Below are 26,489 nucleotides of genomic sequence, written 5' to 3'. Positions count from 1 at the left end.
CGGTCCAGTCCCTGGGTGGTGTCTACATGTACCCTAAGTGGTGCGGTGTCTGGGATTGACAGCCAGGGTTCTGTTCAGCCCTAACTGCAGTCCTCTGTTGTACCTCCTCTAATTCCCTGACTCAGGCCTGCTCTGAGTGGATGCTGAACAGCCTAAACAGCAAGCTGCTTTTATGTTTTTCCTACCCAGGAGTGGTGAAAGGGCATAGGAAGGAGTCTGGAGAGCTGTACTACAGCATTGAAAAAGAAGGCCAAAGGAAGTGGTATAAGCGAATGGCTGTCATCTTGTCCTTGGAGCAAGGAAACAGACTGAGAGAGCAGTACGGCCTAGGCCCATATGAGGCAGTGACGCCCCTCACCAAGGCAGCAGATATCAGCTTAGGTAAGACCTCTGCTTCCTGAACAGCTAACTGCCTCTGGACCCTGGCCTGCTTGTGGTAGGAGGAGTGGTTTTTAGAGCAATCAGTAATGCTTCCCTGAATCTTATCATTCCTTGGTCGTTTATGAGATGGTAATGAGCCAGTTTTTTTGGAGCCACTTCATAGCTCTGTTTTCTCGCCAAGACCAAATAGTAAGTCCTCAGATTTTTTTTGGCCTCCCCAGTTCTATAAGGGACCCAGCACATTTTAGTCATGGCAGAGACTGAAACAGAAAATATGGTGGCCTTAAAAGAGGCTTCCTGCCCCCATGGGAGGTGGGGGAAAGGGTGTGGCGGTCTCTGAATCAGGCTGTGCCCAGCTTCTTGGCGTTCAGGGCCTCAGACCATGGGAGTTGACTCACCTGCGGCTTATCCTCCCATAGACAATTTGGTGGAAGGGAAACGGAAGCGGCGAAGTAACATCAGCTCCCCTGCCACCCCCACTGCCTCCAGCAGCAGCAGTACAACCCCTACCCGAAAGATCACAGAAAGCCCTCGTGCCTCCACCGGAGTTCCCTCAGGCAAAAGAAAACTTACCACTTCTGAGGAGGAACGGTCCCCTGCCAAGCGAGGCCGGAAATCTGCCACTGTGAAACCTGGTGAGTGCTCCCTTTTGCCTCATTCTCCCTCAGACCACAGCAAATGCAGGGTCAGCTGCTGGAGAGACGGAGCCTGATACACGCAATGGCTCCTCCGTCCCAGTTACACAGCTGGAGTCCTGCACAAACCTCCATCTCCCAGCAGAGTCCAGTTGGGTAGATAGGAAGCCGGGTCTTGATTGGCAACATCCGCTGACCCCTGTGTTGGTTCTAGGAGGGAGAGGAAATGTAATTCATTTGAGCAGATTCAAAATAGGTGAAATTTTTCTTAGACCTCTGCCTTTTCCTGGCACCATTTCCGTCCAGAAGCTCTGCTCCCCTCTCCCTTGTGCTCAGGGCCCTTTGGCTTTCCCGGATGTCCTATTGAAAGCCAGTACCTTGGCTTGTATCTCCCCTCTCCCTACCTACCCCCAAATAACCCCTTTCTAGTCCCTCAAGTCATATTAATAGAGGAGTTCAATCCATTTATTGTTTACTGGGTCTCTGCTGTGACCCAGGCCCAGCCACTGTGGCTTCTGGAGACACAGAGGTAAAGTCCTCAGAGTCTGCCCCAAGGGCGCTTTCTGAGTCTCGCAAGCTGAGGAAGTTCATTGGTTGTTACATCGTCCTGGCACCAGAGCTGCTTTTGTTTCCTGTGTATTTGAGTTGTGTCATCTCCATATCTATCTAACACCTCTGCTGTGTTTCAGGGTATGTGAGGCATGGAATTAAGTGCGTCATACATACTACCTCCTATAATCCCTATGAGGTATAGGTGCTAGAATTCACTTTATAGTTGAAGAATCTGAGGCACAGAAAAGTTGGCTAACTTTCCCAAGGTGACACAGTAATCCAGAATTCAGACTCAGGCAGTCTGATTTTGAAGCCCAGGCTTATACATGCTACATCAGACTGTTCTCTTGCTGCTGGTTTTATTTTAGGGAGGCATGACCTGTCTGTCATCTTAGCCTCCTAATGAGCCTACGATTCAGCTTCTCCAAGTCAGGTATTTGTTTTCTTCTCGAGGATTTATTGGGGCACTCCAAGCATGGGTGTTCTGGACTGGCTGATTCACTTACCTACTCCCAGGTGTTGAAAACTGGGGCAGTTGAAGCAGGCTGTTTTGATATTGTTCCATCAACACGTAAAAACACTTTATTACAAAGTTCTGTGCACTGTTCTGGTGAGGGTCAGGGATAGGGTGGGAGTATCTGCTGGGGACATTTCTTGGTGAACCCACTTTTTCAAAGGCTGCTTCAAGATATCACATATCCTGGGGAAATCAGGGCACTGGGCAGAGGAAGTGGGCTGAAGATTTCCAAACATTTTTCACTTTTACTTTATCTTTGTATTAGAATCACCTTTTCTGCAGATGACCTCAGAAGTTTTTGGTTTGTTTGTATAAAAACAATACTAGTTGATTTTCACTTATGAAAATAATGTATACATTGTCATGACTGTAAAACTTAAATACATAGAACTACTCTGCACTGCAGACTTGTTCCTAGGTTGTTGGCCATAGGATTGGTCTTTGGTTTATAGCTCAAAAAAGTTCATCAGGACACTGCCTGCACATCCCATCGTGCCCAGGAATGGTCTGTACCCTGTGCCTCTGTCCTTCCCAGGTGCAGTGGGGGCAGGAGAGTTTGTGAGCCCCTGTGAGAGTGGAGACAACATGGGTGAACCCTCTGCCCTGGAAGAGCAGAGAGGGCCTCTGCCCCTCAACAAGACCTTGTTTCTGGGCTATGCCTTTCTCCTCACCATGGCCACAACAAGTGACAAGTTGGCTAGCCGCTCCAAATTGCCAGATGGTCCTACAGGAAGCAGTGAGGAAGAGGAGGGTAAGACCCTAAGAAGCCCTGAGGGCTCTAACATGTGTACTTCCTTCCTTTCCATTCACTTTATGAACCATCTGTAGAGGAGGAAGAGCAAGTGGCAACTGGAATCACGGTCAGGGAAAATTAATTTAATCCTGCTTCTTGGTTTATAGACTATTCTCACAGAATTCCTTTTAGTGATCAGTTCCTCAGAACAATCCTGTGAGGCAGACGGGAGATAGATGTTACATTTTATAGACGCGGAAACAAGCTTGGAGAGGTCGAATAATTGCTTTTTATCCACGATAATGGTAGACTTGGGACTTAGAACCCAACGTTCACTTTACCTACTACAATCAAATCATCCATGTCAGTCAGGTTTCTGAATGCCCTGCCATCCTTCCCATTTGTGTTCTAGGGGCTAGAGTGAAGTTTATTCTCTTGAGGTCTGTGTGCAAGACTGGGAATGTGAGGTACCCAGTGTCCCAGGGTGATGTCAGAGAAAGAGCCTCTAGGCCTTTTCAACTCTTGTGTTTCAACCTTAAACTAAACCTACACATTTCTATGTTGTCTGTTACTCAGGGTTTGAGTAGACTGCAATGGGGAGAGGTAGAAATTATTTGACATGTCTAAAGAGTGTGTGATCTAGGAGAGAAAACTGGGCAGGTACAAATATACATTGCAATATAAGTGACTGACAGCAGTGCAGTACCCAAATGTGTCTGCAAAGACTAACAGTCCAAATGGAATGATGTTCTACAAGTTAGAGTTCTGACTAATGCTGAGTCTTGCAAGAGGGAATCGAATCAGGGAACATCGTTATCAGAAAATAGCACCAACTGCAGATCTGTGATGGTTGGCGCTTCAGGTATGTGGATGATTTTCTTTTAAATTTATTTATTTTATTATTTATTTTACTTTTGGCTGTGTTGGGTCTTCATGGCTGCACGCGGGCTTTTCTCAAGTTGGGGAGAGGGGGCCACTCTTTGCGGTGCACGGGCTTCTCATTGTGGTGGCTTCTCTTGTTGCGGAGCACAGGCTCTAGGCGCACGGGCTCAGTATTTGTGGCTTGCGGGCTCTAGAGTGCAGGCTCAGTAGTGGTGGCACATGGGCTCAGTTGCTCCGCGGCATGTGGGAATCTTCCCGGACCAGGGCTCAAACCCGTGTCCCCTGCATTGGCAGGCGGATTCTTAACCACTGCACCACCAGGGAAGCCCCTGATTTTCTTAATTAACCAAAGCTATATCTCACCAGCTACAGCTATGTGGAGATCTGTTCAGGGACGTGGGAAGGGTGGTCAGGGAGTTGCAATTGAGGTTTATACTATCTGGAAGGTGCACAAACAGTCGTGAGTATTGAGGCTTTAGGGTGTGGGAGCAGGTGTAGAGTGGGGGGGTTTCAAGATTAAGTGTGGATCAGGCCTGGTTTGTCAGACAATTCAGATAGGTACAGTGGGAAATGAGGCGTGTGAGGAGTTTCCTAGCCAAGAATGTAGTTTGACTTTGATCATAAGGGATTGGGAGTCCCTTGAGGTTTCTGTGAAGAGGTGTCATGGTATCAAAACAGTGTTCGTGGTCTGGTTTTGCTTTCACAATATTGATGGACTCTAGTCTTTATTCTTCAGCACACTCCTAGCCCTTTCCTAGACCAGGACTTCACAAAGCAGCTCTATAGATGTTTTATTTGTTGATTAGTACAGCATGCCTAAGAAAGCTGGCTTTGGTATGAGATGCAAACTGTCAAATTTCTTCAAAATCTGTGAGCCTGTGTGAGATTTAATAAACCTGAGAATTCCCTCCATTCCCCTTTGCAGATATATCACATGTTTTTAATCCCATTCTTGTAACCATGTGTGAGGGGAGGTAGGTTTTGTCTAAATGAGGAGGAATTTGGACAGTTTTTTAGAGGGATCTCCATGTTTCTTATAGAAAGTGTGGTTATGGTGAATATGTCTGCTTTATGTTGCTCCTTCATCCTTAGACATTGCCCCTTTGATATTTTTGGTATATGAGAATGTTTAAAGGTTCGTCTATCTCAAGAAGCCCGAGACGTTTGTATTAGAATGGTCCTCCACAGAATTACAGTTTTTAAGAAACTAGGTGGTATATCTTCCAGATAAATGGGAATCTCTTTTATTTATATCGGGAGCTCAGTAAAATATTTGAATCAGTCTTGTGAGACATACTTAGTAACGAGTTAAGAATATGGCACCTAGTCTCGTTGGGTGGCACACCATCAGGGACCCATCAGCCACAGGGATGGACTCCAGAGTTAGGTTTTAGTACCTTCATCCTTGATTTAGATGATGGAATTAAAAACCTGTTCATTTTAGCCTCTGGTTGGCAGGGCCATTCATGAAGTCAAAAGTAGAAAAAATTAAATCCAAACTAACTGAGAAAAATTAGAGAAAGGGACTGCCTAGACAGGGTAATATTTGATTACACAAATGCAGGAAATATAGATGGGGATTAAAATCTAAACAGGTTGGGACTAGAAACGGTCCTGGATTAAGTTAGACATAAAATAGAAGTCTTGAGACAAATAAAGAGCTGTGCGGGGCCTTGGCAGTGACTCAGCAGCAGAGTGCTGGTACTGAAAATTGTGGCATGATATATTGATATGGGTCGAGGATGCCACGGCAAAACAGAAATAGTCTTGCTGTATTCTGAGTTTCTTATAACCCTTTGGAGTTTCCAGTTTCATTTTGAGTTTTCATTTTCAAGAAAAGAGCAATAAAAGTGAATAGGCTGGCCAGTCAGACCTAAACAGAGGCCTGAGTTTGGGGCATCAACACTGCCTGAGGAGCCCCAGCAGCAGGGACGGCACCAGAGAGCAGGGGGCTGGGCAGCCTCCTCAGGGGGTCTGCTCCAGCAGGTTTTACTACGGGTATGAGGGGGAAGGGAGTGGTCTTGGCACTGAACTTTTAAACATTTGGTTGGGTTTTTTTATTGGTGATAAGTTCAATAGAGCTTAATTTCTACAATTTCCTAATTAAATAAAATATATTTTTAATGTGTTATTTATATAAGAGGAGCAGATGACGAGAAAACAAGCTCAAATTAGATATTGGTCAAAAGAAGCAATTTCTAATTGCCTAGGGTCATTAGAGCTTCAGCCTCATGTCTCATAACTTCTACTTCTACTTCACCCTCAAGATTATAGAGCAGGGCTTCCCTGGTGGCGCAGTGGTTGAGAGTCCGCCTGCCGATGCAGGGGACATGGGTTCGTGCCCCGGTCCGGGAAGATCCCACATGCCACGGAGTGGCTGGGCCTGTGAGCCATGGCCGCTGAGCCTGCATGTCCGGAGCCTGTGCTCCGCAACGGGAGAGGCCACAACAGTGAGGCCCGCGTACCGCAAAAAAAAAAAAAAAAAAAAAAAAAAAAAAGACTATAGCGCAGTCATTGATGTTCAGTGTCCTGAGGTACTTCAAGACCATCAAAGGGAGATAGTTTTCAATAAAAGGTTGAATCAGGATTTTCTGGCTAAACTTCACTTTAATTAGTTAAATTTTAGAAACCCTGTTTTCTTTGAGCATTTTGGTTTATCAAAGATTTAGTGTATAAGGGGGTAAAATGCTGATGAAGGGCAAATTTGAAGGCTTTATTATAAAAAGTGCTAATCAGTCATTCTTCATCTCCAGAGAAGGCAGAATTAGAGGAAATAGGGTTAGTTTGCAGAAGGAGAGATTTAGGGTAGACATAAGGAGGAACTTCCTGATGGTAAGGGTTACTCAAGTTGGAGTACAGCACTGTGGGAAGTGGGTGCGTGTCCATCCCTGTGCACAGTCCCATGACTCATTCTTAGTATAGAAACCTTTGATGTTTTCAGGTGTAGGACCTGCCTCCATTTCTCATCTTCCCCCACCCCTCCTGCTCTTTCCCTTCTTTTGGCAGCATTTTATAGGCCTCAAGACAGATCTCTTTCTGACCCATGGGGAAGCCCTTCACCTGCATCTTTGGGATACAGTGCTGTGGAGATAGCTGGGGAGTAGAAAAGGGGGCAGTAAGAAGCAGGCATAAAGTAGCAAATAAAAAAACAGCTGGTAGTAACTATTATCTTGGTTATGTCTCTTTAATAGAATTTTTAGAAATTCCTCCTTTCAACAAGCAATACACAGAATCCCAGCTTCGAGCAGGAGCTGGCTATATCCTCGAAGACTTCAATGAAGCCCAGGTGAGGAGTTTCTTTGTGTAGATTCCCAAAGGGGCAGTGATGAGAAGAGTCCACTTGCTGTACCGAGAAGAAGGCTGATAGGGGCCGGGGACGATGGATACAGTTGCTAGAGATTTCAGGAACTGGGAAACTGCCAAAACATTGTCGCATGAAACAGAATTTTTACTGTGTACAAGGAAGAGAAGTTAGAACCTTGGGTTACTTAATAGCTGTGGTTCTGTTGCTGGGACAAAAGCAGATTAAAATTGGTGTTTAATAGCAATCCCTGTTACAGTGTTGGCTAAATACTTGGGGTTTGGTTGTCCCTTGAGGATTTAAGCCCCCAGAAAGCTGCAGGTGAGGCAGGGGGATTATCGAGGGAAGCTACTTGGGCTTTTTAGTGAGAGAACAGGCCTTGAGCAGAAGGACAGACTCAGTCACATTTTGGATAGTATATGGAAGTGTTCAGATCTGTTCCCTATGACTCATTAAGGCTACTATTCAGGGGCTTTCCCTAGAAGTCACTAGACCCATGGGTGCCGTTCCTTTTCTTCCAGTGTAATACAGCCTACCAGTGTCTCCTAATTGCGGATCAGCATTGTCGAACCCGGAAGTACTTCCTGTGCCTTGCCAGTGGGATTCCTTGTGTGTCTCATGTCTGGGTCCATGATAGTTGCCATGCCAACCAGCTCCAGAATTACCGCAATTATCTGCTGCCAGCTGGGTACAGCCTCGAGGAGCAAAAAATTCTGGATTGGTGAGTAGCTGAGAGCCCATCTAGAACGGCAGACAGGAAGACAGCAAGCTTCCAGAGGGGGAGAATCTAGGAGAGTAAATATTTCTAGAAACTAGAATGATCATAGGATAAATTACAGAATTTCAGTGGGTTTGAGATTATTTTAGCAGTTCATCTAGTTTATTATCCTAGAGTATATTGGTTAGGGACCTTTTGAAAATGTGTGAGATTTTCATGTAGATTCAATATTCTCAACTTGTTCTAAGCAACACGTTTAAAAATACAGGCTCAGGAGCATGATTTGGCTTAAACTTGGCCTCAGGATAAACATGGAAATCAGAAGGGGTAGATGAGAAGGTCAGGATCCCAGAAGATACACATCATTCAGAGAAGGAGGGAAGGGGTGGGGGGTGATACCCTAACGCAGGGCTATTGAAAGCAGTCAGCTGTACCTGCGTCCCTTTGCAGAAAGGCTGTCATTGGATATTATCTGTTGTGCTGTTTCTCTGACTCCTTCGTAGGCAACCCCGTGAAAACCCTTTCCAGAATCTGAAGGTACTCTTGGTATCAGACCAACAGCAGAACTTCCTGGAGCTCTGGTCTGAGATCCTCATGACTGGGGGGGCAGCCTCTGTGAAGCAGCACCATTCAAGTGCCCATAACAAAGGTACCTGAAAAGTTTGTGTGTGTTGTTATTGCTCCAAGGATGTCCATGACCCGTAGCACTTAGGCCTTGTGGTCTAAGTCTCAGTCTTGATAGGCTGACCCTTACCCGTGTTTCTAAGAGAAGAAAAGTACCACCTTCAAGAGGTGAGCCAACATGAGTGACGCACCGGGCTGTTTATGCTTCTCCTGGTGTCCACCGGTATACCTGCTAAACTCAAGGCCAGCACATAGTGATTGTGACTTTTCACTTTTGGTTGTGATCACTGGCACTGTGTTTGACATGAAGGGCTTTAGTTTGGGCAGAGCGGGATATACTGGTGAGAAGGCTCATCTGTCTTTTAACTGGAGGACTAAATTGAGTCTCCTTTCCTCACTCACCTTCCCCTGCTTCCTGCAGATATTGCTTTAGGGGTATTTGATGTGGTGGTGACGGACCCCTCGTGCCCAGCCTCGGTGCTGAAGTGTGCTGAAGCATTGCAGCTGCCTGTGGTGTCACAAGAGTGGGTGATCCAGTGCCTCATTGTTGGGCAGAGAATTGGATTCAAGCAGCATCCAAAATATAAACACGATTATGTTTCTCACTAAGGATACTCGGTCTTACCGGTTTTATTCCCTGGTGTTGTGGAGACTGTGTTTTAACCAGGTTTTAAATGTGTCTTGTGTGTAACCGGATTCCTTGCATGGATCTTGTATATACTTTTATTTGCTGGACTTTTATGATAAAATAAATGTTGAATCTGTGGTTGTAGTAACTGGGATTTCTTCATCCATTTCTTTGAGCTTAATCTCAACAAATAGCAAGACAAACATAGTACCTTCTCTGCAGTTTTCAATGGGCTTGTCCACTGTAGAAGGAGAGCTAGCCAAGGAAAATAACAAGGAGTGAATTTTTTTTAAAGTTTTCTGTGGTATCATTGTCTGTCAAAAGATTAACCTGGGCTGTCTAAAATTCAGCACTTTCAAAAACCTGATTTTACAATAGGCCCAGATTTATAGTTGTGGCAGAAGTTGAGTGGAATTGGGCACAGCTCTTAGTTTTCTGTCAATGAAAAAAAAAATCTCTCTTTAGAGTTGAGCTCACTAACAGCTGACCTGTGGGTACTGTACTCTCAGCCAAAAGGGTAACGGACCAATTGTTGTGAATGGGTGGTGACTATAAACGACGACTTGCTGCAAGGATATAAACATGAGAAACAGTGATAACACTTGGAAATGTTTGTTAGAAGCTCTAGCCAGAGGTCCAAAATTTTATTACGGTTACTGTTACAGTTGCTGGAAGCTGTTCCTTCTGTACTCCTAGCATCATCCCTGTTGATGTCCTCTCATTCTCTAAAGTGGGCTTAAATATCTTTTTTTTCTTCCAGATAGTAAATATTTTAGGCTTTTTTGGCCATTTGGTGTGCCACAACTACTTACCTTTGCTACGACAGCATGAAAGCAACTGTAGACAATAGGTAAGCAAATGAGTGTGACTGTGTCCCAATAAAACTTTATTTTACAAAAACAGGTGGCTGGCCATAGTTTGCTAACCTCTGCTCCAGAGGAAGCAGTGGAAGGGGTCATCTTTAGCTGGCAATTACAGGGAATAAGGGTGTGTAGTATGTGGTGGAAGATGTAGAGATGAGGACCAGATTGAGTGGCTACACACTGAGGCCAGAATGCTGCATTCTTTTTCAGTTTGGAGGGGGTTATTCAATGAATATTTCGGTTCACACTGATATGAAGATTGTTATCAGTGATGGTTGAGCCAGATTACTCCTGTGGTCCTTCTAAGTGGGATAATTAGACCTGCATCTTTCACTATTTGAAATCTAACAATTTTTTTTCTTAAGGACCTTTTTTCTTTGTTAAAAAATACTTTGAATACATTGTCAATAGCCAGAATTATTACCCTCTTACCAATCTGAAATAATTGGAAGTTACTGGTAAAATTCTTCAGAGTCACAGTTTGGAAGATCCTTAAGGATAGGAGATGCTCAGTTTTAATTTCTGAAAGAGGAAAGGAGGTCTGTGGGGTGTGGGGAAGCCTGTCTTACCTGGTGCCTTTCTTGCTCACTGGTAACAGCCAGAATTTGACTTATTAATAAATGTAATTCCTTTTTCACATGAGCCATTTAACGTTCTGATCTGTATAGCTTACTGCTGTGTCTCTCCCAGTCTGAACAGTACCTAGGCATATAGGTGCTCAGTAAATGAACATATCCGACAAATGTTCTCAATGTAACAGATCCTGCATGGTCAGCAGAGGGAGGGCTGACGCCACAAGTCCTCCTTGGTGGATGGGTTAAGAACTCCCCTAAGGTGGGGCAGGTGCCCCTTCCACATGGGAAGGAGGGGGGAGGATTTGTATCCATGGATGTTCAATAACTGCTTCTAGGAGAAAAGGTAGAGCTTTTCCAGTAGCTGCAGACATACAGTGTCTGGCCAGAGAATGGGATGTTTGTTTTGAATCTTCTGTTACAACGCAGGGGATTGACTTACTTAGTTTGTGGACCAGAAATTCTCACATCCCGAAACTGCAAAAGAAAAAAAAGAGTTGCATCAAAATATCATGCTTTCCCAAGATTTTCTTCAAAGAAATATGAATCAGGGCAACCTGTGATCTAGATAATCTCATCTTAAAATTCTTCTTGCTAATAAAATCACTTAGGAGAAATCTGCTTGACATTTCAGAGAGAGAAAGCAGAATAATAAATTGCTTTTTTGAATGGGACAGACCTCTGAGAGAAGACACCTACCACTGAGTCTCACTATTAGATTTTTAAAAAGTTTGGAGTTAGAAGGAGCAGTCCCCTCCTTTCAGAGGCAAAAAGCTGGGGGGCAGGGAGGCTGGGGTGGGGGATGCTAAGGCTGCACAGCTGGTTCGCGTCACGCTAGGGACTGACGCCCTGCCTCAGCGCCAGGAGTGTTGGTTCTTTACTCTGATGACTTTGACTGCAAAATAATCTTCACTGATGATCAGACACAGCCCTTTCTCTCGCTGAGCCTTACTTTGCTTGTTTATAAAAGGAGGGTATTTGGACTAGATGATGGCTAAAGTCTCCTTCCAGCTCTGGAATTCTACAACTTGTTACAAAGCCACATACACACAGTCCACTGAGTGCCCCAAAGGCAGTTGTTCCTACCTGCCCAGGGTGCCACCAGCCTGGGTGTAATATTTGTTATAATCTAGTCGTAACAGTAGTTGAGCCAAGTCCGAGTTGATCTGATGATTGCGAACACTGGAGAGAATCTTGAATAGGAGTGAAGACTGGCGGCTAAAACCCTGCAGAGAGAAGGACTCAAGCTGTCATTCCTCTTAGACTTACCAGCTATCCATGTGGAGTGAAGGAGCAGGGGAGATTCCTTGGAAAAGTCTTGCTGAAAATTCCACAGTACCAACTGGCCTTCCCCATTCCCATTTCTGTTAGCTCCTAAAATGACTTCTTCATACCGAGTCCATAGAATGCATGACTTCCTATGAAAGTACTCTCATACTCAGTAGGAATTTAGCAGCCAGCTTCAAATTAATATATTCTGCTGTGTACTGGGGTTGGGGAGAGCCTGTGTTTCCGTTACAGGCAGATAATTATAATCTCAGTGAAACAGAGGGTTAGTTCAAGGAAGTAAGGAGGTTGGATGTTAGAAAGTAAGAACAAAGCCAGTGCATATCTGGTGGGCTGAATAAACTATTCAGGGCTGAACTATATTTGAACGCTCAGGCAGCACATAATTATCTGCTTTAAAAACTGATACCAACATTTTTTATCTTATTATTTCTGTGTGTATGTATTGGGGAAATGTTTTAACTGACTCAGAGGAAAAGATCACGACTTCCCATCCACAAAGCCACCTCTGTCCTTTGGACAGGGCTGCTTACTTTCAGTGGCCAGGCTGACTTACCTTCACCAGGATGCTCAGCTGGGCGGCCCCACGTTCATCCAGTGGGCCCAGATTCTGACTGACCAGCGAGCAAAAGCTGTGGCAGAGATCTAAGATTTCATTCAGGCAGTGAAACACCTAGCCAGGAAACACAGTTGACATTAGGAGAAAAAGGAAGATACACTTGTGAAATTAAAGATTTGGGAAAATAAGAGCCAACCTATTCCCATTCTCTACATCTGACCTCAGGAGAGACAATGCAAGTCCTGCCAGCCCCTCAAAATGCAACATGTGTAAAACACTCTTCCCTTCCAGGCAAAGACACTGTCATTCTTAGTCACCCTGCACGAAACCTCCACTCGAGCCACATTAAACTAGTCATTGTCTCTGGGACTCACCGAGTGTGCTCCCACCTTGAGCTTTGCTTTCAGTGTTGTTCCCTGTGCCTGGGATACTCTCCTCAATACCAGCTTGAGTCCTACTCCTAACAGCGCGCTCCCTTCCCCACCACAGCCTTTAGCGACCCCTTGCTTCCCTCTCCTCTATATTATCTGTACTGTTTACTTGGCGTTTGTTCAGGCCGTCTGTGTTGTTACTGATCTGTGATGTATGTAAGTCCTGTTTCTCCAACTAGATTGTGAGCTCCTTAAGGGCAGAGCCATGACTTATACCTCTTTGTATCCCCAGTGCCTTGCATACAGTAAGCACTCAATAAATATTTAATGACCATCACCTGCTCTGATATTCTGCTTTCCCCAAGGATGCACTCATACTGTCCAAGGACAGTCTACCTGTGACAATGGTTCTTGGTTGTTTTCAATTCACAGAACCCTTTGGAGTGGCATCTACAGAACTCACTCTCCCTTAAAAATAACAGCAGCCCCAAATACCAGAACAAAAGAGTGTGGCACAACTGAGGAATAACAAGTAGCTCCCGTCAAAGATAAAGCATAACTTGTTCTATTAGAATCTACAAGGGGTCATTTTCATCTTGCTGCTTTTTCATCCTTGAACTGGAATCAGCTTGTGAGCTTTCAAAGATTGGTGCCTGGGTTCTACTAATTTAAGTGCTCTGGGTCCTAGATTACTTTAAAGCTCCCAGATGATTCCCACGTGGGTCCAAGGCTGAGAATAACTTCCCTGAGGGAGATGCACAATATATGTATGTACATATGTACACACACACACACAGAGGGAGACACTGCTCTAGTTGTCTGTGAAAACAACTTCCAAACTGGTCGATCCTGATCCACAAGATTTCTAAGAAAGTAAATTCTACATGCTTTTCATTAGTCTTTCTGTGGTGTCAGAAAGGTTTTTAAAAATTTCTTTAAATCCTTCCTTCTGAGGGTTAAGCATATATTCTTTTATCTATAGCTGCTCACCACATCTTGTGATATAGTATTTCAGAAATTCAAAGACATTTAAGTTCCTTTTTAGTATTCCCTCTTAGTTTTGCTTTATAAGTTGTTAAAAATGTTTAAAGACAGAGATTGGAAAGTTGCTTAATGATAGTTCCATATCCTGGCAAGTGCCTAAGGGAACAGTCAGGCTAGAAGCAGTCTGAGGAAACCAACCAGCCCTACTTACAGGTTTCAACAAGATAAAGGACTGGGCCAGCAAATTGCTCAGGAAGTGGTCGTGAGCCAATCGGATGCTTTCAAAGTCTCGGGTAGAATTGATTTGATGAAGCAGCTGTGAGAACTGAGACTCCAGCACATCAACCTGGTAGACAGTTGCACAAATGATTTTAGTACCTTGCATAGTCTAAGTACGCAAGAACATCAGATGCCTGAGAGGATGAAACAGTAACTCTGCTCCCACTCACCTTCCTCCTATCCAAGCCCCTTTAAAGCTGAACGAAGACCCCCTTAACGTTGCCTCGCCTTGTAGGAAGTCGTCTGCCTACTTCCTGACGACCTCCAATGTCTTGGCAGATCTCACCCCCACACCCCCATCCCCCGCACGCCACATCCCCTCCGCCGACTGACTTGGTTAAGTCCTATGGGATTCCAGAAGCTACAGCAAACTATAAAATAAGGGGGCAACAATAATTAAATACTGCATTACTGATAAGGACCTTAACTCCTCGTTCTCCTTCATCCACTTATTTCCATTACCCTCTAAAATGCCCCCCAAGAAACATGCCTAGTGATATAATCCATGAATTTTCTCAAATTCCAGTTTATCACCAAATGCAGGATTCCTCTTCAATGACTCCTGCCAACCTCCTGGACTTTTTTTTCACACCCTTTCCTTCTACTCATCCCTCGACACAGACCTGGAGGTAGTACTGAAGATTATCCACCAAGAAGGCCATGTGATTTCTTAGGCGCCACTTGACTGCGTCGGTCTGGTTGGACTTGAGGTGCTTGCGCTGCATCTGTAGGGCCCAGCAGTGCTGCAGCTCAGCTTGTACCCGGCGCACACTCAGCAAGTACTTGAAAACAACATTGTACCTTGACAGAAACACCAGACTATTCAAGATAAAAACTTCACCCCCCTCAAGCCCCACCTGCGTGACAAACCCTAGAACTCTGTGCCACCCATTTCTCCCCAAAAGGCAGGAAGGATATAAGTTTGCCTAGAGATGGGAACAGATAAACTGGTTTATTTATGTGATGGAATATTGCACAGCCATTAAAATGAATGAACTTCAGCTGTACAACATAAAATGACTCCTAGCAATATGATTTTGAATAAAAAAGGGAAATTTAAAAAGATTACATATAGCCTGATACCTTTTTTTGTAATGCTTAAAACAACTAAATAGAAAAAATATATATACTTTGGGAGAACATATATAGATGTTATAAAACTGTGTAGAAAGGATAGAAGGGACTTCCCTGGTGGCGCAGTGGTTAAGAATCCGCATGCCAATGCAGGGGACACGGGTTCGAGCCCTGGTCCGGGAAGATACCACATGCCATGGAGCAACTAAGCCCATGCACGGCAACTACTGAGCCTGTGCTCTAGAACCCGCAAGCCACAACTACTGAAGCCTGTGCACCTAGAGCCCGTGCTCCACAAGAGAAGCCACCGCAATCAGAAGCCCGTGCATCGCAACGAAGAGTAGCCCCCACTCGCTGCAACTAGAGAAAGCCCGCGTGCAGCAACGAAGACCCAACACAACCAAAAATAAAATGCATATAAAACAAACAAAAATTTTAAAAATTAAAATTTATAAAAAAAAAAAAAAACATGGAATTTAGGGTAGTGGTCACTTAGGGTTGGGGGAGGCAAGGGGGCAGGGCTGGGAAGGACCACACAGGTAGATGGACATTACTGCCAGTGTTCTAGACATTGTTCTAAAAGTGGTTCTGTGGCATTTGTGTGTGTGTGTATGAAGGAGGAAGGAGGGCCCTGCATGGACAAATAAGAATGTGTTGGGAACCAAGGATTTTGGTTGCTGTGATTCTCTGTCCCTGAAGCCCACAGAAGAGGAGATAAAATTGAGGGCTCTGTGGGGAGTGGGGGTGGGGAGGGATAGGTTAGGAGTTTGGGATTAACAGACACACACGACTATATATAAAGTAGATAACCAACAAGGACCTCCTGTATAGCACAGGGAACTATATTCAAGATAATAACCTATAATGGAAAGGAATCTGAAAAAAAAGAATCATATATATCTATAGGAATCACTTTGCAGTACACCTGAAACTAACACATTGTAAACCAACTATACTTCAATTAAAAAAAAAAAATCAAGGGCTCCCCTCACAGAGCTCTAGGTAGCTGCCTGATATTGACCCCTGTACCGAGAAGATGCATGGGAAGAGCAGCTGATTCCTGGTAGAATTGGGCTTATTTACCTATTCTTAGGCTGGCTTGCATAAGATAACCTGATTCCATCTGCCTTTAAAAATTATTTCTAATGGAACAATGTACTGAAAATAGTACACCTTGTTTGTATTCTGATTTGAACAAACCCAACCATAAGACATTTTTTAGATAATGGGGGAAATTTCAATGTGGACTGGATATCAGATAATAAGGAATTATTGTTAATTTTACTGGGTGTGATAATAGCACTGTAGTTATATTAAAAAGATGCCTTTTTTTAAAAAAAGTTATTTTTGGCTGCATTGGGTCTTTCTTGTTGGGTCTTCGTTGTTGTGCATGGGCTTTCTCTAGCTGCGGTGAGCGGGGGCTACTCTTCGTTGCAGTGCGTGGGCTTCTCATTGTGGTGGCTTCTCTTGTTGCAGAGCTTGGGCTCTAGGTGCACGGGCTTCAGTAGTTGTGGCACTCAGGCTCAGCAGTTGTGGCTCGCGGGCTCTAGAGCGCAGGCTCAGTAGTTGTGGCGCACGGGCTTTGTTGCTGCGCGGCATGTGGGATCTTCCTGGACCAGGGCTCGAACCCATGTCCCCTGCATTGGCAGGTGGATTCTCAACCACTGAGCCACCAGGTAAGTCTCAAAGATGGCTTTTTTGAATTGCATAGTGGTGGAGTGAAATGACATGTCTGGGATTTGCTTTATAAGGCTCTGGCCAAAAAAAGGAGATGAAACAAACAGCGTGATGTTGCTAGTTACTGAAGATGGATGATGCGTCCATGGGTGTTTGTGATAGTCCATACCTTTGTTTATATTTGAAAATTTTCAAAATAAAATGTTTAGGAAAATACTTCTGAGCTTGATTTCTTCAAGGGTGTTAAGAGCATCTCAAGTGAGAAGGAAAGTGGACTGGGAGCTACGGAGGCTCTTTGGACAGAGTCCAGGCAGCTTACTTATGTGGGCTGTGGTCTCTGCGTCTTCTCCCTAAACCAGCTTTATCTTTCCAGTTTATGTCTAGTCTCTCATACCCTAAGCTTCTCTTCCCCCCAAAAGTAGAGGGTTATGAACAGGAATGGAGAGGATGAAGAGAGGCCAAAAACCTGGCAGCCTGTAAATTGCTCGTTATTTTGCAATTAAAAAAAAAAAGCTCTGATGGGGCTTCCCTGGTGGTGCAGTGGTTGAGAGTCCGCCTGCCGATACAGGGGACACGGGTTCGTGCCCCGGTCTGGGAAGATACCGCATGCTGCGGAGCGGCTGGGCCCGTGAGCCATGGCCGCTGAGCCTGCGCGTCCGGAGCCTGTGCTCCGCAACGGGAGAGGCCACAACAGTGAGAGGCCTGCGTACCGCAAAAAAAAAAAAAAAACCTGATGGTTTTAAGGGTTTGACCCGCCCACTCATCCCAGCATCCACTACTCCTACCGTCTCACATCTGCAGCTTCACTTATTAATGTTATCTGTCCAGACCCCGAAGGCATCTGAGTTTGCAGCCTCTGACTTATAGACTGTTAAAAACCAGCTGGGGGACTTCCCTGGCAGTCCAGTGGTTAGGACTTGGTGCTTCCACTGCAGGGGGCCCGGGTTCAATCTCTGGTCAGGGAACTAAGATCCTGCAAGCTGCGGGGCGTGGCCAGAAAACAAACAAAACCAGTTGGCTGGCTATCTTGCTCCCAACCAATTCTACTCCTGATAATTTCTTCTCGTGGAAGTAAGATGGGTAATAATTACCTGTGAGAAACTCAGAAATACTCACTTTTCCAGGACAGCAGGTGTGAAGAGAATGTGTAGTGGCCACTGCACTTTATAGGAAAGACCTAGGGCTGCCCAGCCGGATGCAGGGGCTTCCCGGGGAGAAGTTTCCCGAGAAGGCCCTTCTCTTGCCTGAGTAGCATCTGTTAAGAACAGAGAAGATGACTTTGCTCATCTAGAACTAGAGTTTCAACAAGGTGAGGAACATTCATGAAATGAGTGCTCACTCGAACCTGCAGTGTCAGAAGCATAAAGGGGATACAAAGGGGACTTGTAGAAGGCAAGGAAACTCCCATGAGGTATTCTCTTAGGAGGTCTTTTAGAGATTCTTTTTTTAGTCTTAAAGAACTGTGGCTATAAATAAACAGAGACCATTCCAGCAGCATGACAAAAACAAGCCAAAACCATGGCCTGGCCATCTCTTAGCCTCTCTTGACTTCCCTTTTCTTTTGTGTAAAATTAGGGTACTGGACTAGGTGATTTCTAAGGTCCAAAATGATATGGTTTCTGTGGAAGTGGATGGAAGCAGAACAGATAATGACCAGTAGGAGCAGAAAGACTCTAGGAAGCACAGCAAACCTTTATGCTCCTTTCCATGATACTCGATTGTTAAGTGCAACAGAGGGAGAAGGTTGTCATCATCTAGCAGCACCTTGTGTGCTGACTGTTGGAAGGCCACATTCACATCTGCAAGAAAGAACACATGGGCTGAGAGAAGGCTTGGCTATGTAACAAATCCATACTCCCCTGGCTTTCCACCTCTCCTGCAGCCCGCCTATCACTAATAGTAGGATACGGTAAACAGTAGTTGCTTCTGCCTGACTAGCATGCATTCCTTCTCCTGTTGCTGATAACAGCGCCCTGGTTTTCCTTGGAGAATCACCCCTGTCCAGAACAATCCATGTAGTTCCAGTGGGGTGGACAATACCTGACCGTCAGGGTAGGCAGGTGACCCAGGAACGATCTACCTTGTTACACTATTTTGTTTAGGGATATGAACATGACCCAAGCCAGGCCAATCCAGAGGCTCTATTCAGATTCTGAAAGAGGGTAGCTATTTTTTATTCAAGATAAACACGGACTCAGTAGGATGTGAACTTGGTTGCAAGCCATCTTGCTACCATACGGAGCAGGCCTGTCTCAGAAGAAAAGGCAGAGGTGAAAGATGGAATGACACCAAGTCCTGAAGGCGTCATGTAAGCCTTGGAGCAAAACTGCCTAGAGCCATCTTACCTCTGACCTTTTCAGTTACGAGAATCAATAAATTCTCTTTTTTCCTTTGCTTAAGTGAATTTGAATTGGGTTTTCTTGCAACCAAGAAAGTCCTATGTAAGCACAGTGGACATCTATTGTTTTATAGAGCTAGAAAAACAGTAACCCTGTCTCCCCTCCTGCCCCACTCCCCTCTTTTTTGACTCTGATCCTTATGTAACTCTCCTCAAGTAGTTTGATTAGGAGTGGTAATCCTTCCCATTGGCCAAAGCTGAACACTTTACTGAGGTAGGCATATCTTCCTTTTTTTTTTTGCTGCACCTTGTGGCATGCGGGATCGTAGTTCCCCGACCAGGGATCGAACCCGTGCCCCCTGCAGTGGAAGCTCAGAGTCTTAAACCACTGGACCACAAGGTAAGCCCCCAAAGTAGGCGTTTCTTAGTCTGACCTCTTTGATACAGGGATAGGTATATGATCCAGTTGGGCTAATCAAAACCCTTTCCCTGGAATCCCTTAACTTGCTACCAGAGAGACCAGGTTTGACTCCCCCAGTAGACTCTGTGAGGTATGTTCCTGGGAGCTGCTGGTGGCCATGTGGCCAGATGGGACTGGAAGGCCATCAAAGAGCACACAAGAGGCACAGACAAGGTAAGAGAGAGAATCCTAGCAATCCCTAGTTTCAGTTCTCAGGACCAGATATATCCCTGTCCCGCTGGAGTTACAGATACAATAGCAAATACACTCCCCTTTTCTACCTAGGTTAGTTTTCCATCACTGACAGCCTAACGAGTTCTAATACAACAAGTGGCCATAAGTCCCAATATGGAGACTTCCCTGGCAGTCCAGTGGTTAAGACTCCACGTTCCCAATGCGGGGCGGGGGGCACGGGTTCGATTCCTGATTGGGGGACTAAGATCCCATGTGCCACATGGCGTGGCCAAAAAAAGAGAAAATCTCAATATGTCCCTTAAGAAATAAATGGCTATAATCTGATGAGATGAAATACTGGTTTGAAGGCCTGTACCAACCCTTCCAGGAAGAGTCACGAGCTGAAGCTGCTCCCAGTAACAACAGTGTGAGCCTACCTGAGTGGCCTTCCATTTTGGAAACACTCTCTGTAACTCACTAGGCTGCTCCTATGTGGCCCAGGCCTAAATGGTTTGGCAGCAGCTAAGAAATACACTACAACTTCAGTAAGCTGGTAATTTTTGGGCCCCAGGGCAATTACCATGTTCAGTTACTGCAGTGGGTGGTGTTTTTAACATGTGTTGAGCTGTATCAATGAAGGCCTGAAACAGTTCTCCACGTCCCAGAAGGTAAAAGTCTTTAATGATCTGCAGAAAGAATTTCAATTTACAATTCAGTAATCCAGCAGAGCTTTTCACTATCCTAAGAGAATTATGCATATAATTTCCAATTTCATCAGTTTGAGCCCAACCTACAAAAGGTCGTAGGCTTTTGGCATTTTAAAGGGACATACTTAGTAATGGCAGGATGACTGGTGTGTCTTTGATATCATTTATTCAATGAAAGCACAATAATGCCAGAAGAAAGTAAGCCAAAGCTTTGTACTGTAATAAACCTGTAGCATTAGATGGAGTTTGCCCACTTGGATGAGGACATAAGGAGCCACTCTGGAAGTCTGGGGACAGGCAACCAGTACTCTCAGGAGAGGACAGAGAATAACGTCATTGTCCACCAGCATCATTTTAAGAGTTAAAAGAACAGCTAAGCTATTACCTTCAGCTGACCCAGTAAATCTGACTCTTCCACCATCAGCTTCCAGAGATGCTGTGAAAAGAACCAATGAAACAGGGTCAATTGAGGACACAGGGTGGGAAGGGGAAGCTGGGACGAAGTGAGAAAGCAGCACTGACATATATACACTACCAAATGTAAAATAGATGGCTAGTGGGAAGCAGCCGCATAGCCCAGGGAGATCAGCTCGGTGCTTTGTGACCACCTAGAGGGGTGGGATAGGGAGGGTGGGAGGGAGGCTCAAGAGGGAGGGGATATGGGGCTATATGTATACATATAGCTGATTCACTTTGCTGTACAGCAGAAACTAATGCAACATTGTAAAGCAGTTATACTCCAGTAAAGATGTGGGGAAAGAAAAAAAACAGGGTCAAAGTTTCATTACAATGAAAACTCCTATAAAGAATGGTTTTGTACAAATCCAGCAAGGTATTGGAAAAAAGAATATATACCATGACCACACTGGGTTAATCCCAGGAATAAAAGTCTAACAGTTAAAAAAATATATGAGATGGAAATATTCTGGAATTAGATAGTGGTAATGGCTGCACAACATCGTGAACATACTAAAACCCACTGAATTGTACCTATTTTAAAATGGCTCAAATGTTTAACTTTGTTGTGTGAATTTTATCTCAATAAAAGTTTTAATATGAATATAATTCACTACATTAAAGATTAAAAAAGAAAAAACATGATCACCTCAATGGATGCAGAAAAAGCATCTGATAAAACTCAATATCTGTTCATGATTTTAGAAAGAAAGCAAACAAAGAATAGAAGGAAATTTCTTTATTCTGATAAAGGGTATATACCAGAACCCCACAGCAAAGAACCTATTTGATGGTGAAACATTAGAAGAAATTCCTTTAAAGTCATCCAACATTGTACTAAAGACTTGCCAATATAGAAAAAAAAAAAACTGAAAAGGAAGAAACAAAACTGTTATTATTGACAGATAATATCACTCACTACCTGCACAGAAAGTCCAAGAGAACTGACATATAGATTATTAGAACTAGTAAGAGAATTCGGCAAGCTTGGTGACTGAGATACAAAAAATCAACTACATAGCCATTACCAGCATCAAAGGATCCTGACTAGGATTTGCCCCGTGAAGTGATCAATGTCGTGAAGTGATCAATGTTGATTCAGGATTCCTGGAATCTCCACCCTGGTGCTCCCCTTTGCCTTCTCTCACTGGAACTGATACAGATTAGGAACTGGCCTTTGGCCCTTCTCTAATACACAATACTAGACAAAATAGCTGACATCCCCAGAGGAATATAAGCACACAGGTCAAAATAATTAGACATGGGAAGAGTAAAAGAAATACAACAGACTAGGTAACACATACCATCTGAAGCAGAAGTTTTAGAACTGACTGAGTGGCTAGTATAGTGAGATATCCCCTGTAAGACTGAGGTTTCCCATATCCCAGCTGTTCAGAGTACTGCCTGCTACTGGCGCTTTTGGCTAAAGGGAGCTACCTTGCCCATCGTTCCCTCCTGAGGAACCAATTTCTGATAGATGCAGAGGTATAATGGCCTAGCCCTCTAACCTCAATTTGGGACATCTCTGAAGGGCCATTCTAGCTTCAGAGCTCTGCATAAGATGGCCAAGTCTTCTGCTGCAACCACATCACAGTTTATTTCCCCTCTCTACTCAATCCTGCTTCCCTCACTTCTTGCCAAATCTCAGTCACAAAATCTGTTTCCTGGGGAAATCTGACCTTTGACACAGACCAAAAATTTTAAATACTCTTTACAAATATGCTTAAAGAGGTAAGTGTAATAGCAATATAAATATACAAAAATAAATCATAAAAAAGAACCAAGACGCTGGATCAATTGAATATCCATATGCAAAAAATTAAAACTTGATCTATACCTTGCACCACATACAAAAATTAACTCAAAGTGATCATAACCCTACATGTAAAACTAAAACATATAAGTTTTCTAAAAGAAAACAGGAGAAAATTTTTGTGACTTTGGGTTACACAAAGGTTTCTCAGACACAACACCAAAAGCATAAGCCACACACAAAAAAGAAATTGACAAAACTGGACTTAATCAAAATTAACAACTTCTACTCTTTGAAAGACACTGTTAAGAGAATGAAAAGACACGTCATAGACAGGAAGAAAATATTTGTAAGTCACATATCTGATAAAGGACTTACATTCAGAATACATAAACTCTCAAAACTCAACAGTAAGAAAATAAAACAAAAACAAGAAAAAATGGACAAAAGTTTTGGACACTTCACCAAAGAAGATATATGGATGGCAAACAAGTGTATGAAAAAAATTTCAACATCATTAGTCATTAGCGGAATGGAAATTAAAACTACAATGGGGGAATAATCCAAATGTCTATGAACAGATGATGGGAAAACACATTGGTATGAACAATGGGATACTACTCATCAGTAAAAAAGACTAAACTATCAATATATGTGACATGGATTAATCTCAATTATGCTCAGTAAAGGAATACCTAGGAATAAATTTAACCAAGGAAGTGAAAAATCTGTACAACAAAACAAGTCTTTGTTGAAAGAAATTGAAGACAGCATAAATGGAAAGACATTCCATTTTCATGGATCAGAAGAATTATATTGCTAAAAAGTGTATACTATTCAAAGCTATCTATAGATTCAACACAAACCCCGTAAAAATTCTTATCAAAATTCCAAAGGCATTCTTCACAAAAATAGAAAAAAATACTAAAATTTGTGTGGAACCACAAAAGACTCCAAACAGCCAAAGCAATCCTGAGAAACAATAACAAAGCCTGTGGTATCACACTTCCTGACTTCAACTATACTACAAAGCTAAAGTAATTAAAAGAGTATGGGACTTTGGGACAAGATGGCAGAGTAGAAGGGTCTGAGCTCACCTCCTCTCACGAAAACACCAAAATCACAACTAACCACTGAACAACCATCAACAGAAAAGTACTGGAACCTACCCAAAAGATATTCTACTTCCAAAGACAAAGAGGAAGCCACGATGAGATGGTAGGAGGGGTGCATCTGTGATACAATCAAATCCCATACCCACTGGGTGGGTGACCCACAAACTGGAAAACAATTATATTGCAGAAGTTCTCCCACAGGAGTGAGAGTTCTGAGCCCCACATCAGGCTCCACAGTCTGAGGGTCTGGCATCAGAGGAGGAGCCTCCAGAGCATTTGGCTTTGAAGCCTTATCACAGGAACTCCACAGGACTGGGAGAAACAAACGCCACTCCTGGTGGGTGCACACAAGGTCTCATGTGTACCAGGACCTAGGGAAAAAGCAGTGACTTCATAGGAGCCTGGGCCAGACCTACCTGCTGGTCTTTGAGGGTCTCCTGGGGAGGCAGAGGGCAGCTGTGGCTCACTGTGGGGACAAGGACACTGGTGGCAGAGGTACTGGCTACGCACTGGCGGGAGCTGTCCTGGAGGCCACCATTTTGATGCCAAGACCTCACCCCACCCAATAGCCTGAAAGCTACAGTGAGGCATGCCTCAGGCCAAACAACCAACAGGGCAGGAACACAGCCCCACCCATCAGCAGACAGGCTGCCGTAAAGTCTTCCTGAGTCCACAGCCACCTCTAAACCCACCCCTTGATCCAGCCCTGCCCACCAGAGGGAAAAGACCCAGCTCCACCCACCAGTGGACAGGCACAAGTCCCTTGCACCAGGAAGCCTACACAAGCCTCTTAGACCAGCCTCATCCACCAGGGCGCAGACACCAGAAGCAAGAGGAACTATAATCCTGCAGCCTGTGGGGCTGCAAACCCAGAAAGTTAGATATAATGAGGCAGCAGAGGAATATGTTCCAGACGAAGGAACAAGATAAAACCCCAGAAGAACAACTATGTGAAGTGGAGATAGGCAATTTACCTGAAAAAGAATTAGGAGTAACGATAGTAAAGATGATCCATGATCTTGGACAAAGAAGGGAGGCACAGACCGAGAAGATACAAGAAATGTTTAACAAAGGGCTAGAAAATTTAAAGAACAGACAAACAAAGATGAACAATAACTGAAATGAAAAATACACTAGAAGGAGTCAATAGCAGAATAAATAAGGCAGAAGAACGGATAAGTGAGCTGGAAGACAAAATGGTGGAAATCACTGCCACAGAACTGAATAAAAAAAAAAGAATGAAAACAAATGAGGATAGTTTAAGAGACCTCTGGGACATTAAATGCACCATCATTTGCATTATAGGGGTCCCAGAAGAAGAGAGAGAGTAGGGCCTCAGAAACTATTTGAAGAGAGAATAGCTGAAAACTTCCTGAACATGGGAAAGGAAACAGTCACCCAAGTCCAGGAAGCACAGAGAGTCCCTTACAGCATAAACCCAAGGAGGAACATACCAAGACACATATTAATAAAAATGACAAAAATTAAAGACAGAAAATATTAAAATCAACAAGGGAAAAGCAACAAATAACATACAAGGGAATCCCCATAAGGTTACAGCTTATTTTTCAGCAGAAATTCTGCAGGCCAGAAGAGAGTGGTATGATATATTTAAAGTGATGAAAGGGAAAAACCTACAACCAAGATTACTTTACCCAGCAAGGCTCTCGTTCAGATTCAACAGAGAAATAAAAAGCTTTACAGACAAGCAAAAGCTAAGAGAATTTTGCACCACCAACCAACTTTACAACAAATGCTAGATGAACTTCTCTAGGTGGAAAAGAAAAGCGCACAACTGGGAACAAGAAAATTACAAACGGTAAAGCTCACCAGTAAAGGCAAACATACAGTAAAGGTAGAAATCATCCATACACAAATATGATATCAAAACCAGCAATCGCAGGGCTTCCCTGGTGGCGCGGTGGTTAAGAATCCGCCTGCCAATGCAGGGGACATGGGTTGGAGCCCTGTCCCAGGAAGATCCCACATGCCGTGGAGCAACTAAGCCCGTGCACCACAACTACTGAGCCTGCGCTCTAGAGCCCGCGAGCCACAACTACTGAGCCTGTGTGCCACAACTACTGAAGCCCGCATGCCTAGAGCCCGTGCTCCGCAACAAGAGAAGCCACCACAATGAGAAGCCCACGCACGACAACAAAGAGTAGCCCCCACTCACCACAACTAGAGAAAGCCCATGCACAGCAATGAAGACCCAATGCAGCCCAAAATAAATAAATTTATTTAAAAAAACACCAGCAATCGTGAGAAGAGCGGAGTACAAATGCAGGATACTGGAAATGCATTTGAAATTAAGAGACCAGCAACTTAAAACAATCTTGGATATATAATAGACTGCTATATCAAACCTCATGGTAACCGCAAACCAAAAATCTACAATAGATATACACATAAAAAGGAAAAAGGAATGCAAACACAACACTAAAGATAGTCATCAAATCACAAGAGAAGGGAACAAAAGAAGAAGGGAAGAAGAAAGACCTTCAAAAACAATCCCCAGGGCTTCCCTGGTGGTGCAGTGGTTGAGATGCAGGGGACACGGGTTCGTGCCCCAGTCCGGGAAGATCCCACATGCCGTGGAGCGGCTGCGCCCGTGAGCCATGGCCGCTGAGCCTGCACGTCTGGAGCCTGTGCTCCACAACAGGAGAGGCCACAACAGTGAGAGGCCCGCGTATCGCAAAAAAAAAAAAAAAAAAAATCCCCAATTAACAAAATGGCAATAAGGACATACAAATCAATAACTACCTTAAATGTAAATGGATTAAATGCTCCAACCAAAAGACACAGACTTGCTGAATGGATACAAAAACAAGACCCATATACATGCTGTC

General features: G+C 44.1%; 2 protein-coding genes across 3 annotated transcripts in view; one reads left to right on the top strand and one right to left on the bottom strand.

Moving 5' to 3' along the window:
* Positions 1-8,952, top strand: part of TP53BP1 (tumor protein p53 binding protein 1) — a gene marked incomplete at its 3' end in the record, with an annotated part of 66,435 nt that extends 57,483 nt beyond the window's left edge. For both annotated transcript variants that reach the window (XM_082647768.1, XM_082647767.1), the window contains 7 exons: positions 190-381; positions 801-1,016; positions 2,621-2,836; positions 6,892-6,986; positions 7,523-7,722; positions 8,223-8,368; positions 8,765-8,952. In XM_082647768.1, the coding sequence (XP_082503894.1) occupies positions 190-381; positions 801-1,016; positions 2,621-2,836; positions 6,892-6,986; positions 7,523-7,722; positions 8,223-8,368; positions 8,765-8,952 (1,253 nt within the window). The remainder of the gene's footprint in view (positions 1-189; positions 382-800; positions 1,017-2,620; positions 2,837-6,891; positions 6,987-7,522; positions 7,723-8,222; positions 8,369-8,764) is intronic.
* The window catches only part of TUBGCP4 (tubulin gamma complex component 4), a 49,495-nt gene continuing 30,045 nt past the window's right edge, over positions 7,040-26,489 (bottom strand). The window contains exons 10-19 of the mRNA XM_082647774.1: positions 20,702-20,752; positions 20,190-20,295; positions 18,329-18,436; positions 17,754-17,892; positions 14,510-14,687; positions 13,819-13,953; positions 12,250-12,366; positions 11,493-11,632; positions 10,849-10,883; positions 7,040-7,116 (exon numbers count right to left, since the gene is read on the bottom strand). Of these exons, the coding sequence (XP_082503900.1) occupies positions 10,871-10,883; positions 11,493-11,632; positions 12,250-12,366; positions 13,819-13,953; positions 14,510-14,687; positions 17,754-17,892; positions 18,329-18,436; positions 20,190-20,295; positions 20,702-20,752 (987 nt within the window). The 3' untranslated portion in view covers positions 7,040-7,116; positions 10,849-10,870. The remainder of the gene's footprint in view (positions 7,117-10,848; positions 10,884-11,492; positions 11,633-12,249; positions 12,367-13,818; positions 13,954-14,509; positions 14,688-17,753; positions 17,893-18,328; positions 18,437-20,189; positions 20,296-20,701; positions 20,753-26,489) is intronic.

Source organism: Grampus griseus, assembly GCF_964374135.1.
Source record: "Grampus griseus genome assembly, chromosome: 2".
Lineage (NCBI taxonomy): Eukaryota > Metazoa > Chordata > Mammalia > Artiodactyla > Delphinidae > Grampus > Grampus griseus.
Note: the sequence above shows the minus strand (reverse complement) of the source record. Positions and strands in the feature narration are given on the sequence as shown.